Below are 14375 nucleotides of genomic sequence, written 5' to 3' on the forward strand. Positions count from 1 at the left end.
ATTGCTCTCCTCAGCTTTCTCATGTTCGTTTTCGAACAAAGTGTGCTAATATTTGAAGACTTTCACATCAATTTGGTCTGATTATAAAGCTCAGCGTGTAACTAGACATGAACTCAGGAGTTATTTTTGAGGTTGTGTTTTTAGTCAGCTGAACAATTACATCTATTTGCAGCCAAACAACCTCTGCTGTGGCTCAGTAAGAATGAATGGCTAAATTTAGTCAAGTTGTGAGTGGTCAGCAAGGAGAAAGTGAGCTTGCCAAAAGAAATTCTAATACCCAGTAAGTAATTTCAGTGACTTTAAGGAGTAAAACTCATTCAATTTTCCTACAGTAGTAGAGTTGCGAGGTGTACAATAGGGCTTTTAGTTATTACATTCCCCACTCTGACTTATTCTGAAGTTTACTTTCTTGTTCTTCTAAAGAATTCCACCATCTCTTCATCCTTTTACTTTCAAACATGATAATTTTATTGAGTAAGACATGATTTTTTTTTGGGGGGGGGACAAAGCTCCAGAGGCAGGAATTCAGCTGCTTTTTGGTCTTGGCATTGTTAGCCATCGCAACAAAACAGGTGAATTTTCAGTGTAATGCTAGGACACGGGAAGAAGTAGGTTCACGTTTGGAGACTGGAGATGAATGGTTTCACCACTGACACATGCTTGAAAGAATTGTTCCCTATTAAAGAATAACCAGACTGCTGCATTTTCTCCCAGAGGAGGGCTGCCAAGTTGATCAGAAGACTGGAGCACCTCTCCTATGATTATAGGCTGAAGGAGATGGGCTTGTTCAGTCTGGAGAAGAGGAGGCTGTGGAGAGATCTCATTACAACTCTCCAGTATTTAAAGGGAGATTATAAACACTGGCGAAATAAACTCTATACACAGGTAGACAGTGATAGAACAAGGGGAAATGGTTTTAAACTAAAGAGGGAAGATATAGCTTAGATGTCAGGCTGTCCAGACATCAGGCTGTGTGTGTCCCATTCCTGGGGGTGTTCAAGGCTAGGTAGGATGGGGTCCTAAACAACCTGATCTAGTACTTGATCTAGCACTTGGCATCACTGCCTGTGGCATTGGTGTTGGAACTTGATGATCCTTCAGGTCTCTTCCAACACAAACCTTTCTATGATTCTATAATTCCAGGAGCCAACTTCTCATTGCGGGAGCTGGGTCTGGAAGATGTGACGCCCACCCATGGGACTTTGTACCGGACTGATATTGGGCTGCCTCACTGCGGCTACTCCATCAGCGCTGGCTCAGATGCTGACACGGAGGCAGATGTGGTCATGTCACCTGAGCACCCCGTGAGGCTCTGGGGACGCAACACCAAATCCGGACGCAGCTCCTGCTTGTCAAGCCGGGCCAACTCCAACCTCACCCTCACTGACACAGAGCACGAGAATACCGAAACCGGTAAGTGATGGCATCGCATGCGATGCAGCCTCAAGCTCTACCAGCAATGCTTCTTCTTGCACTCCACCTTAATCTTCCTTAGTTGTATTTTTTTTTTTATCAGACTCAGTGAAAATGCTCTTCTAATAGCCCCATGTCACGGCCTTTTGTACTGTCCTACAAAGTGTTTGTTAATAAACTGCTGGAGAAGCTCCTACTTATTTATCACAGCGACAGAGATCATTAAGCGGCTGTAATACTTTCTCTGCTTTCTGTAGCGACCTTTCAGACAAAAAGCATTTAAATCTCCCCTCCCCTGGCCAATGCTGCTCTTATCTTTGCTACAGATTTTCGGGGCAGATAATTTCCTTCTTTTCCTCGCTGGTTCCTTGACAGGAGCCGTTTCATTTATGTAAATTGGCTGACTGCTCTCTGACGGAAAATGGCGGTGAAATATTTTTAGAAGCTTTTTTTCTTCATGAGAAATAAAAGCTGAAGGTCATGGATTTTTTATCTCGGTAACTTTGCATCCCCAGCTGAAGGGACTCCTGTATGCCTTTTGTAGGTCCCGCGAACATTTTGGTCAGCAGTTCTGCCAGGCAGAGTGTAGGAAGCAGAGAGGATTTTGATTCAATTGCAGCGTGACCCAGGGGTTCACACAACCATATAAGCCTTTGCACCTTTAATTCAATTATGGCACAGCCTGCTTCTTAATATAGCCAAGTCATCAGGAGCTTAAGCTCAGCGCTGAAAGCTGATGTGAAATGACTGCATGGCTTGTTCTCTTTATGCTTTTCGCCACAGTATTATAGTGACAAATGATGATAACTTTTCCTTGGGAAGCCATGACACAGTGAGACATACACCACCCACATGATTTTATGTTTAACTCCAACAAAATTACAGTAGAAGCTTATTAAGTTTCTGTTCAGTGAAAATGATGTATTAGGCAAAGTTCAAAGATAAATGACCTTCTCTTTAAAGGATGCGCAGAATTTTTTTAAAGTTATCCTTATAATATTTTGTTAAGTTTGTTAATGTAGCATCTCATAGGGTTTCACCCATTAGAACATGCAGATATGCAGTGCCGGAGTTTAATATTTTACTTCCTAGTCTTGTGTTTCAATTAAAAAAATAAAAAGAGAGAGATTATGAGACTCGATTAGAGTCTGCACTCTCCCAACAAATGACTCAAAACCCCAAAGCAAACACCTTGTAATTCTATTTTGTTCTCCCTTATGCATGTCACTCTCCTGTGCTTTTTATGGTGGTGTGAGCAACCATGATACTATTCCGTACATCTTTCTTTCTATGCCTAAAAAGGAAAAAAAAAAAAAAAAAAAAAAAAAAAAAAAAAAAGGCAAAAAAAAAAAAAAAAAGCACAGAATTTTAATCTTTTTTTTCCTCCTTAAGAGGAGGAATTGAATTAGCTGATAGAACCTTTTTTCACCAGTTTCCGTAATGCTATCTCTACATGTCCAAATGTAGCTTTGTACCTAGAGATCACTTACAAATGAAATTATATTATCAACAACACATTAGCAACAGCGCATGCTTGGAAAGGCTTTACTGAAACTAATAACAGAGGCAGTAGTACTCATGCCAGGACCAAGACAACCTCCAATTCTTTTTCCCTTAAAATTTTATGACATGCTAACCATTTGTTGAACCACCTTTTCTTTGCAATTAGAAAAGTGAAGATAGCAAGGGGGAGAACATACTTGGAGGATTTTAGGAGCTGCACAAATGTGGAAACTTCTTTGGGCCCAAAGCATTTACTGTCTTAGATATTGAGTGTTTTGTACGAGAAAGACTATATCATACTCAAAAATACAAAATCTGTGCAGCATTAATATAATCTAGAGAGAGGCTGTGACTTGTATCAAATTGTTCATATTGACCAAAAAATAAAAATAAAAAATAGAGGTGGTGAAATGCAGGGGAAAATACTACTACCCAAATTGTCCTCTTGGGGAGCTTGAACTGGTACTGAGACTTCACTGGGTAAATAACAAAAACACCAGCCAGGTTCAAGTTGGAAAAGTTTGCCTGGAACTGAGAGATCTATAATTTCAGTACAAGCATTTCAATTGAATTTGGGGTATAAAGTATTGAAATACGAAGTGCAAAGGAAAAGGAAAAGAAAGACTAAGGACAGAATCTGAATAAACAAATTAAAACTGGACGTTTCCATTTTGTAATTTCCTGGCACAGATAAAGGCGTGACAAATATTTGCAAACAAAAACCTTCACTATTTTAAATTTGCTATTGGTGAAAGTGAAGTCTGGGACTTGAGAAATTTTGTCATGCAAATAGGAAGGTTGCTCTGTTTCCTCATATTGCACAGAAGCAGTGTTTCTGTGGACCATCCACAGCTAGCAATCATGTAGGCTACATTAAGAAATCCTAGATTTATAGGAGAAATGTTTTCAAGATGACATGAAATTTTGCTAATGGCAGCATAAAGTAGCATAGTGCTATGACTCGGTTTACAGTATACCTTTATTAGTCAATATTAATTGTTGACAGTATTGATAGAAGTTATAGCCTTTAGTTGAAGTCAATAAGGAGCTTTATGAACCTGCCATCTATAGAAGATTTTATGGGGCCCATTAAACCAACTTTTCCAATGAAGGCTAACGTCAGCAATTTTTACGTTGTTCGTAATTTATCCTAAATGAATATTCAGAATTTACTTCTGATGCTTCTAAATCCAAAGCTGTAGAACCATAATTCTACCAAGATACTTGTTTTGTTCTTAGAAAATAAGAGGTCCAACTCCCTCAGCTTCTGCAGGTTTCTTTGAGGGGTGGTGATACCCTGAAGCAAGAGATACTCAGTTCAGTAAGTTCAGCCACAATCCACTCCTATCTTTAAAGAAACTGGTGTATTGCAGTCCATAAATCACTTGCACAGGCAGCTGGTGTGAAAAACCATGTGATGTTTTATCTAAACTGTTCTTAGGCTATCCATGAATATCTTTACTAAGTTATAAGTTTGTTTTCAGTAAAGTAAACCTGTGTTATAACACTGCCATTGCCCTGAGATCTGTCCCTGCTCAACCAAGTATCCTCAATGGCCTCTCCTCATATGACCAATACTTTTTTCTCAACCTAGCTGCTCACTTGGCAGAAAATGGTAATGGAAGAGACATCTCTATGTCTCCTCCAGCATAAAGCAATCACTGTACTGCTAATGCAGCAGGCATTTCTTAAAACTTAAGGGATACTTTGCAGTGTGACCATCTAGGTTAAGCTGAAACAGTGAACTCGTATCAACAGTCCAGATCCATGCACAGGGAGGACTTCATTACTAAATGTCTAGAAAATAATTCTGGAAAATGCTTTTGCTATATTAGTTTGCAGTTACTCCACAAGACTGATTCAAACAAAAGAAGTTCCTGAGGTGGTCATTGGATCTGAGCCTGACACTGACTTCACCAACATTACCTTATGTAACCCTGAACAGGCATTGCACTGAGCTAGCAGTTCTTTAATATAGAGAAGGACACAGTTAATGAGAACACAGTAATTGTCTTCCTGAAATTGACTTATTTTGCAGCAATTCTGCCAAAGCCAAAATATTTTTAATCATGGAGTCATCATCACAAAAATAGTGAACCACAGAATAATTTTTGTTGGAAGTCACCACTATTAGTCCCTAATCCATCAGTTTTCAGCTTAAAACAGGGCTAACTTGAAGGTTAGATCAGATTGTTTTGTGCCTTAACTAGTTGCAATTGAGTATCTACTGGGTTGGAGAGCCCACAACCCCTGTGTCAGTTTTGGTGTTGATCACTGTCACTGTGAACAACTCCTCTCCTTGAAGGTAGTCACAGTGTCTAATACTACAGCTCTTGTCTGCTCACCATGCACATTCAAGAGCAGTCTGTTTCTGTCTTCTGTATATCCTCACAACTAAAATAGTTAAAAGATATCAGCTGCATCTCCCTTTAGCCATCTCTTTGAACTGAACAAAGACGCTGTGGTCCTCCTCATAAACTGTTGGTAGTAGGCATTGACAGAGAAAGTCAAAAAAGTCTGCAAACTCCCAGTTTAAAAGTTTTGAGATGTAAACGAGAGAAATAGCAGCTGGTAGTGGTCTAGACTGGATGTTGCCTCACTCAGTGCTTGTACCTGCTGGCTTCTTCAACATCAGTTTCTCCACTTTGAATAGTTTGTAGCATTGCTGAGATTTCTTTGATTTGAAAGCTTTACAGAAAAGTTCAGATTGGGTTTTGAGAAATTCAGAGTTATTTTTTACTGTCTGGGTACTCCTAAGAGATGCACAGTTGGACATCTTTTGTGGCTAAGTACCTGTGACAAAGGCTGTGAATATCTCCCACTGCTCTATAGGCAAGGTCCTACTCTTCACCTACTCAAACCCATTCTAAGAGTCACTTGATGGATCTGAACATGAGAGGTGAGCAAAAACATGTTGGTATTCTCATGCAGAATACCTTCCACTCACCAAAACCAAACCAAACCAAAAACTAATACTTTTGTGTCTACCTTCAGCACAGTTGCTTCAGTATCACCAGTACAACCATATTTTAAACACGTCTTTGTGAAAGTGGAGTTGAGCTTAATTCTTAGCTATTCCATGGAAGCAGAGGTGAAGTAATTATTCACTTTAGTTTTATCCTGAGTTTATCACTAATTTCCACTAAGGCACACAGTCAAATGTGAAAAGGAGCAAGAGAGAGGGGGAGCATTTCTTCATTAACAGGAAAAGTTAGGAGTGATTAATGTCCTGTACATGTGCAGAGTAGAGCTGAAGTTTCTCATCCTCATCTCCTTTTGAAAAGAGTGTGGGCAATATTGAGAAGGCAGAAGGGTCTCACGGACAAGATGAGTAACATCAGTTGGCTCAAGACAGTTTGACCAAGCTGGAGACAATACAGAACCAACTATTCAGCTGTGATAGACTGTGTAAAGAAATCATTGTAGAAGTGCTGCTGACGTGTAGAATTTTATCTAGGAGACTGACAAATAAGTATACATATACTAAAATTCCAGATCTAAAAGCCACAGAAGCCAAAATTAATCTCAAGACACTCACTGCTAAATCGTGCCATGTATGTCCTCCTTTCCACCTTAGTAATTAAAAGAATGTGTAGGAAACACATATGCCTGCCAATAATTCTACCTGCATTTTAAGTGAGTAGAAAAAGTGAGAAAGGCATTGTTGGAACTCAAAGCTACCACGATCTGAATGCAAGTACAATCAGCCCCAACGCTTCTGCCACTCATCTATTGGTTGCCTGTTTAGTAAGAAGAGTTTAATCTTGAGGTCCATTTGTCTTTAGCACCCCCCCTGAAATCACCAGTCAGTACCAAAATTTGTAGGGTGGGTATAGCAATTCATACACTTACTCACCTAGTGACAAGATTAAGAGTACCAATTCATTTTACGTTGCTGGACCCACATCCTACAGAGAGAAATAATTTTTCTTCTAGTCACTGCTGTTCTGGGGTGCATTTAAATGAGCTTTAAAACTGTCAAGAAAACAGTCAGCCCCATATCCAAACCTGCTCTCCGAACCTCACCAGCATGACTAGAAAGGTAGTGAATACGTTATAGTCAATTTTTGCTTTCCCATCAAATAAATTGCCTTTCTAGAAAATTATCATATGCTTTTGTAAAACTGAAATGCACTAGCAATCAGGAGCTGGAAAGCTCACATGATGGCTCTGTCTGTTCTACCATCACAGACCCAACTCTTAGCCATTTAATTGACATAATACATGATTTAAAGAGCATTTCTTGCAATAACCACCACACTTTCTGATTCCACATTGCTAAAGCCATTATTGCTGCTGGAAGGAGTGCTCAAGAAACTGCACAGGAAATTAGGACTTGATAGAAATGAATGCTCATAAGAGGTATTTAGAAACGGAGGGATAAATTATAGCAGGAAATGATTCAAGACAAGTTCTTCAAGCAAGGAACACCCAAGAAACTATATAATTTTATTTCTCCTGGGTAGTTAAGAAGTCTTAACTAATTATTCCATTTATTCAGTTGTGTCTGATACAGACCTCACCAAAGCCCTTGAAAATTCATTTTCAGACCTAGTACCATCAAGTTGAAAATGTATTGTTTAAATGCAGTGCAATATGCTGTTCACCACCAGGTTTCTTGCATGCATTTTGACTTATTAAATCAGAAAGCTGTTCTGATGTTCAAGACACATGCTTCTGAATTTCATCAGTTTCTCACAGATATTTTCTCTTTTTCTTTTACAATACCTAGCAAAACATTAGGCAAATGGTAATTATTTCTGTGTCTTTCTCTTGTTCTCTTTGGTTGTCTGGAACATATCCTCCTAACATCATCTGTAATGTGTCTACCTAATGTATCCACCAGTAGTCTTGCAAGGTGTTCCTAGATAGCTACAAACCTCTGCACAGGAAATATTTTAACTAGATCTTCTTTGCATTCACTTCCCTGATTCCCAAACCATGCTGACCCAAACTACTGGCTCAAACTACAGTTCAATAAATCAGTGCAATTAGCAGTGCCACAATTCCTGTGTAATCTTAGCATTACAAATTATTTGTTAATACTCTAGTTGATAATCCATGGTGACTTTTCTTTTTATTACCATGTTTTGCTGAGTAATTTCCTTTCAGGCTTCATACACTCCATTGTTAATATTGTTACTGTGGTTGCAGCAACATCTTTTTTTTTTTCCTTTGAATTAAGTAGTGCATTATAAAGTACTTCCAGTAAATGAGTGTATGCTTCAGACCTGCTTCTTCTGCAAAACGTGTAGGCATAAATATGATACTCAGTCTCTAGAGAGTTTAGAAAAGAGATTTAAAATAATAATAATAATAATAATAATAATAATAATAATAAAAATCCCCTTTCAAAATAGATAAATTTTATTAAAGGAATGTGCTATGAGCTCTATTTTCATACGTTTCCTTTATGCTTTTTGAGTTGAGGAAGACAAGAACAAATTAGAATTTCCTGGTCAAGATCAAGAATCTGCTGGCTGTCATCTTTCACTTGCCTCCTATCAGTTATAACCTCAGTATTAACAAGGTGCTTCTACTCGAAATAAAAATCAGCCAGAACCCTTAAGACTGAAGATCCGTCATGAGTTGTAGAAGACAGAGAAAACTACAGAAATTAGCAGGAGGTCCAGAAAGGTATTTTCACTAATCCCCTTCCCTGTTTCTGATCCTGGAAATTTTTACACTCTTCCTTTACTTTTTGATATTACATTGGGGTTGCTTGTATACTGAAGACTGATTGCAACTGAAGCTGCTTCATAGGGATATTCAGGGATTTGATGATCACTTGAAATGTGAAGGTCAGGGAAAGGAATCTGCCTTTGGGCCCTCCAACCATAAAGGAACTAATATTCCTATGAAGAGTATTAGTCCTAAAGAGGAGTCTTTTGCTACACAACCATCCAAAATGCAACATTCCCTGGTGAAAAATGTCTCCCTTGAAGGCTGTTCAATCCTCCTTTCTACTGATCCAACTATCTAACTGCTGACATCCTTGATGATGGATTCCTAATGTCTCTCATTTTCTGTTCTCTTTTGTCCTTTTCAGACATTAGACCCTAGATACTTCTTGGAAGTGAAAAGGTGAGGTGCCTCCTCACTTCACAAGAGTCTCAGAGACTTTAATCCTGATGGGATGATATACTGATTAGGTTTAGGGCAACAAACCCTCTATATCCCTCCATTTTCAACCAAACCCTGACCATTGAGTGCAAAAAAACCTTCTAAAATAGAAAAAAAGTGGATGTTTACTGTCTCTTAGGCAGTATTCAATCCACTGAAGTTTGAAACTCCTATTGGTACTACTGAGCTCACTCTGGGACCTGAGACTGCGTCAACTGCATCTATGCTCCCAATTTAGAGGATGAAGGTACATGAGATTAATCTGAGTTTAATAATTAAACTGCTGCATTACTGAGTAGTATCTTCATTTTGTTTCTCAGTGAAAGGATTCTCACTAATTTCTAAAGCTAATTTGTGTCATCACTGGCCTGTTTGTCTTTATATAAAAAGAAAGTTTTCAGTGTATTTAATTTTTGTTTCCATATGATATGTCCCACATATATTGTGTTTTCTGCATTGCACATGAACAAATGCTGACATTAAAACCCTCCACGATAGTATTCTGCTGTAGTGAACTGCAGTTGAGTATGGATAACTGTATAGGTTTTATGTTATTATTCTTATGGTGATGGTGAAGCCATTAAGCAGGAGAATAAGGCCCATACTCTGTAAACGCATTAATGGCCTGGATACTGGGAGGGATGCTGGGTAAAATCAGAATCAGTGGGTAAGAATTTACTGTTCTTTTCAATTGCACAGTTAACTTTTGTCCCTTCCTTCTCCAGTTTAAACTGCTTTGTCATGGAGAAAATTATTCTCTATGGAAAATAATTGCATTTAGTAACATTGCTGGTCAGCTGCCAAGTAAATGTGTGCTTTTTACTACTATTTCTGAGTGCTGCAAATAACTCCTTTTGGTGTGAAACACTCTAGGGGAAATGCAGCTAGTAGTAGTAGTAGTAGTAGTGACCTACTGCTCTTTAAATAAAAATAGTTGGGTTTGAGGTGGGGTTTGTTTGCCAGTGACAGTGGAGAAGGACTAACACCATGAAGGGAGATATATGATCAGGACACCAAGGTCTGTCAGAGCTGGTGTGAACTTGGGGCAGGTTGGACCTGCAGTTCGATGTGTATTTGGAGCAGGATTTCTCTTGCAGGGACAGGAAACACTTATTCCATCTTAAGCTAATAGCTGGGTCATCCTGGGATGGATGAGGGAGAAACAATGTGGAAAAAAATTGAAATCTCTAAAGGGAGAAATAAATAAAACAAGGAAAGGGTGAAGGATGAGGGCTCAGAATGGTCTGGCATCTACCTCTGTAGCCAAAGGATCTCTAGCCTGCTGAGTTAAGAGTGTTAGTATGCATAGACCAGGGAGACAAAGGTTGTTCTTCGTTACCTTTTCCCCCTTTTTCTGCTCCATTCCAGGTGCACAGGGGTCACACCAAGCTGCATTGGGGCAGGACAGGTCACTATGCTATCTATCTCCACCCTCTGAAGAGATACAATGCTATTTCCTGCACAGGAGAAAAGGCATACCAGGCTTTCTCCCCAACCTGGCATTTCCAGATGCTCATGCCTGTTTCTCTGAATTCCTCTTTGGACTATGCATATAACTTCTAGGTCCGGGATGCAGTATTAGGTCATATCTAGTCCCATGATCTTCAGCATCCCCCAGCTTATCATGTTTTGTCTTCAGCAGGAATACACCTCCATCCATAAGCAGAACAGAGTGAGGGGTAGCAACGCATTATTTTGTGTTTTACCCGTAGCTGGAGGTGCACAGTAATATCCAAATAAAGGAAAGCACAGCTTCTGTCATGAGAATTTGTTCATTAAAATCTCATTTCTTTATTTCTCAGAGGCTTTTGATTAACTGTTAGGCAAGAAATGCCATTTTGTTCAATCAAGGGCAGTGATAGAATAAGCAAGACTGCCCCAATTTGCAAAATTTTCATTGTTTCTTTGAACTGCCCCTAAAAACTTTAATGCCTTAAGGCAAGTTGTTCTTTTGTTTGGTTCTTCCAACCACAGATTGTTTTGAAACACGCATATAGTGAAAAGACTTTACTAATAATGCCTCTCTGGTATTCATCTAGATTAAATATTTTATAAACATAATTTTATTATGGCCAAGTCAAAAGTCTTTGCCACATGTGTCTAAATAATACAATGACATTCAGGCAGAAGACAATACAGGACTCTGTGAAGGGCTGCTTTAGGGTGGACACTGAAGGACAGTCCAGATTTAACCCATGTCTCTGCTACAGATGTTGCTTATTTTTGTCTGTATCACTTCATTTCTCTCTCTGAAACATAGTTCCTTATTTTAAAACTTCCTTTCTCACTGCCTTTTTAAGTGTTGAACCCAGTTATTTTTCGCAGAATCATAGAATCACAAGATTGGAAAGAACCTACAAGATCATCGAGTCCAACTGTCTTCCCATTACCACAAGCCACTAAATCAGATCTTGTAGCTCCTCATCCAGACCCCTCTTGAACACTGCCAGGGATGGTGACTCCACCGCCTCCCTGGGCAGCCATTCCAGGGCCTGACCACTCTCCAGGAGAATAAGTTCCTTCTTATGTCTAATCTAAACCTCTTCTGGTACAACTTGCAGCCATTTCCTCAGGTCCTGTTTGTTGTCTGGGAGAAGAGGCCAAGCCCCTTCCCGTCACAACCTCCCTTCAGGAAGTTGTAGAGTGCAATGAGGTCTCCCCTGAGCCTCCTCTTCTCCAGGCTGAACAATCCCAGCTCCCTGAGCCGCTCCTCATAAGACTTGTGCTCCAGACCCCTCACCAGTTTTGTTGCCCTTCTCTGGACACCTTCCAGGGCCTAGATGTCTTTCTTGTAGTGAGGTGCCCAAAACTGAATACAATACTCAAGATGTGACCTTACCAGAGCTGAGTACAGAGGGATGATTATTTCTCTGCTCCTGCTGGCCACACTATTTCTAATACAGGCCAGGATACCATTGGCCCTCTTGGCCACCTGGGCACACTGTCACCTCATGTTCAGCCGAGCACTGACCTTTCCCTCACCTACCAGGTTGGTCACCCAGTCTCAGAAGGAAATAAGGTTGGCCAAGCATGACCTGCCTTTCATGAACCCATGGTGGCTGGGTCTGATTCCCTAGACACCACAAACATGCTGCGTGATCTCACCCAAGATGATTTGTTCCATAACTTTCCCCGGTACCGAGGTGAGGCGGATGGGCCTGTAGTTCCCCAGATCCTCTTTATGGCCCTTCTTGTAGATGGGAGTCACATCGGCAAGCCTCCAATTCTCTGGGACCTATCCAGATAACCAGGAGTGCTGGTAGATGGGGCCCTGGGCAGCCTGACCTTGTAGATAGCAACCAGCTCCTGGCCAGGGGTTGGGACTGGATGGGCTTTAAGTTCCCTTCCATCTAAATCCATTCTATGATTTTCTAATCAGGTATATGGGTACCAGAGCAAATAATGCAATGGTTCTCCACTTTTATCCAGTAACGTATTAAGTGAATCCTCAGCACTCAACCACTTAAAATATTTGCATAGGCACCCTCAAACATGCAGCAAATATCTTTGAGAGAGGCAAAAAAACTGTTCTTTGTTGATGCTACTGCACATCATAAAAAGCTGGTGAGATGAATTGCGTGACTGTGAGATGGTGAGTGTCAAATGAGATTGAGCAAAAACTCTCCAGGAGATCACCAGAGCTTCCCAGGTCCTCTAATGGTCACCTATGCTGTTGGAACTTGTGAAAACCAACTAAAAAGGCTCAGAAATGTGCCATCTTCCCTCACAGCATCCAGCAATTGTTTTTTCCTTCCTTTGCAGCTCTCTCTGCAGGCGATACCTTTTCAAGCCTCCTAGCAGTGAGCGCAGCCCTCTTCTTACTACTGCATTTAATGACCTCCAAAGGGCTGCAGGGTTCCCACAAGCAACTTCAAATGTGGCAAAACTGGGGAAGAGTCTCTTCCTCAGAGGGACACCTTTACTCTGTATTTGGAAGCACAGGCTTTGATCACTGCCCTGGTTTGGTCGTTTTCTTGTAGGGAGATTAAAAATAAAAAATAAAAAATAAAAAATCGTATTTATTTATTAAATTAATTAAAATACACATTTAATCATTTAGAAGAGAAAGTGCTAAAAATGAAATCGGGAATTACGGCAGTCTCCCTCAAACGAAGGCTTAAACTCAGAATAATTTAAGAGGCTTTTAAGTCCTTCTTGTAAGACAGAAGGCAGTGAGGCTCTGGCACTGCTACCCAGAGAGCTGCAGGTGCCCCTTGTGCTGCCTTCCCTTGGGATGCTGCTATGCCACACAAACTTTCACCCAGGATAGAGTAGCAGAAATCCCACCCAAAAGAAAATCCTCCCAATTTGGGTCAAAAAAATGGTCAGTGGCCAAAGATAGACTATGAAAGCACCTGGGAAATATTTAAATCAGCACTGTCAGCCAGGAAAAAGCATTGCTGAGCTCTCTTGAAAATGTCCCTTAGTTCCAGCTAGCATGCTCTCTTTGCTAGTTCCAATTAATTTTCTGTGCAAGACTTATTTTCTTCTTGTATATCCAGTAGGTTTGAGCACTTTTATTAATCATAGTCTGGGAGGAGAGGGTGAAATTATAACTGAATTCGAGTTGCCATTTAAATGCAGCTTTGACGTGAATTCCAAATTAATGGGGAAAAAAATGAAAAAAAATAAAATAAAAGAAAAATAAAAATTCCAGCAATCATCTACTGAATAAGAAATCTGTTGTTCACCATTTTTGCCTCATAAAGATTGTAAAAAGTAGAAAACTGAATAAATGCGTGCTAAACTATATAATTGCTGAAATAAATATGTATAGATATAGGATATTCTTTGATTTAGCATAAAAGAGCAGCAAATTATACCAATCAGTGAGAATCAACCCGTTTTAAAAGAAAATAACTGAAAAGCACAAATGCAAAACAAGATTAAAACTGATTATTTAAATCAAGATTCTCTATTTGCTAATTTAGACCATGATTACAATTTAAATCAAGTCACTCTGCCATGAATAGTTTAAGGACAATGATTTCTCCCTCTTACATTATTTGTGGATTTGTTAGCTACAGAGCATTACGCTACTTGTAGGGCTTGGATGTACCGAGTCTCCATCTCCAGCCATGTTCTTTGCTTGCTTCTGGTTTTGTTGTTTGAGATAGACAAATAACAATCCTCGTCTGCAAGAATGCAAATCTGGAAGCTCACACTCAGTCTCCAAGATGGTTTTATTTCTTTTGGGAGCCCTCATAGGGTAATTAAATTGACACAATTGCAATCTCAGAGCCAGGCTGTGGTGCTGATTCTCTAGTAACACAGGGTCTGGAAAAGTAGCCCTAGCCCCATATTAGATTATTAAGGGAGTGACTCCCTCTCTCCTA

General features: G+C 39.8%; 1 protein-coding gene across 12 annotated transcripts in view; it reads left to right on the forward strand.

The window, feature by feature from the left end:
* Positions 1 to 14375, forward strand: part of TENM4 (teneurin transmembrane protein 4) — a 598985-nt gene that overhangs the window by 259476 nt on the left and 325134 nt on the right. For all 12 annotated transcript variants that reach the window (XM_072326955.1, XM_072326954.1, XM_072326960.1 and 9 more), the window contains one exon: positions 1144 to 1413. In XM_072326955.1, coding sequence (XP_072183056.1) covers positions 1144 to 1413 — 270 coding nt within the window. The remainder of the gene's footprint in view (positions 1 to 1143; positions 1414 to 14375) is intronic.

Source organism: Excalfactoria chinensis, chromosome 1 (genome assembly GCF_039878825.1).
Source record: "Excalfactoria chinensis isolate bCotChi1 chromosome 1, bCotChi1.hap2, whole genome shotgun sequence".
NCBI classification, from domain to species: domain Eukaryota; kingdom Metazoa; phylum Chordata; class Aves; order Galliformes; family Phasianidae; genus Excalfactoria; species Excalfactoria chinensis.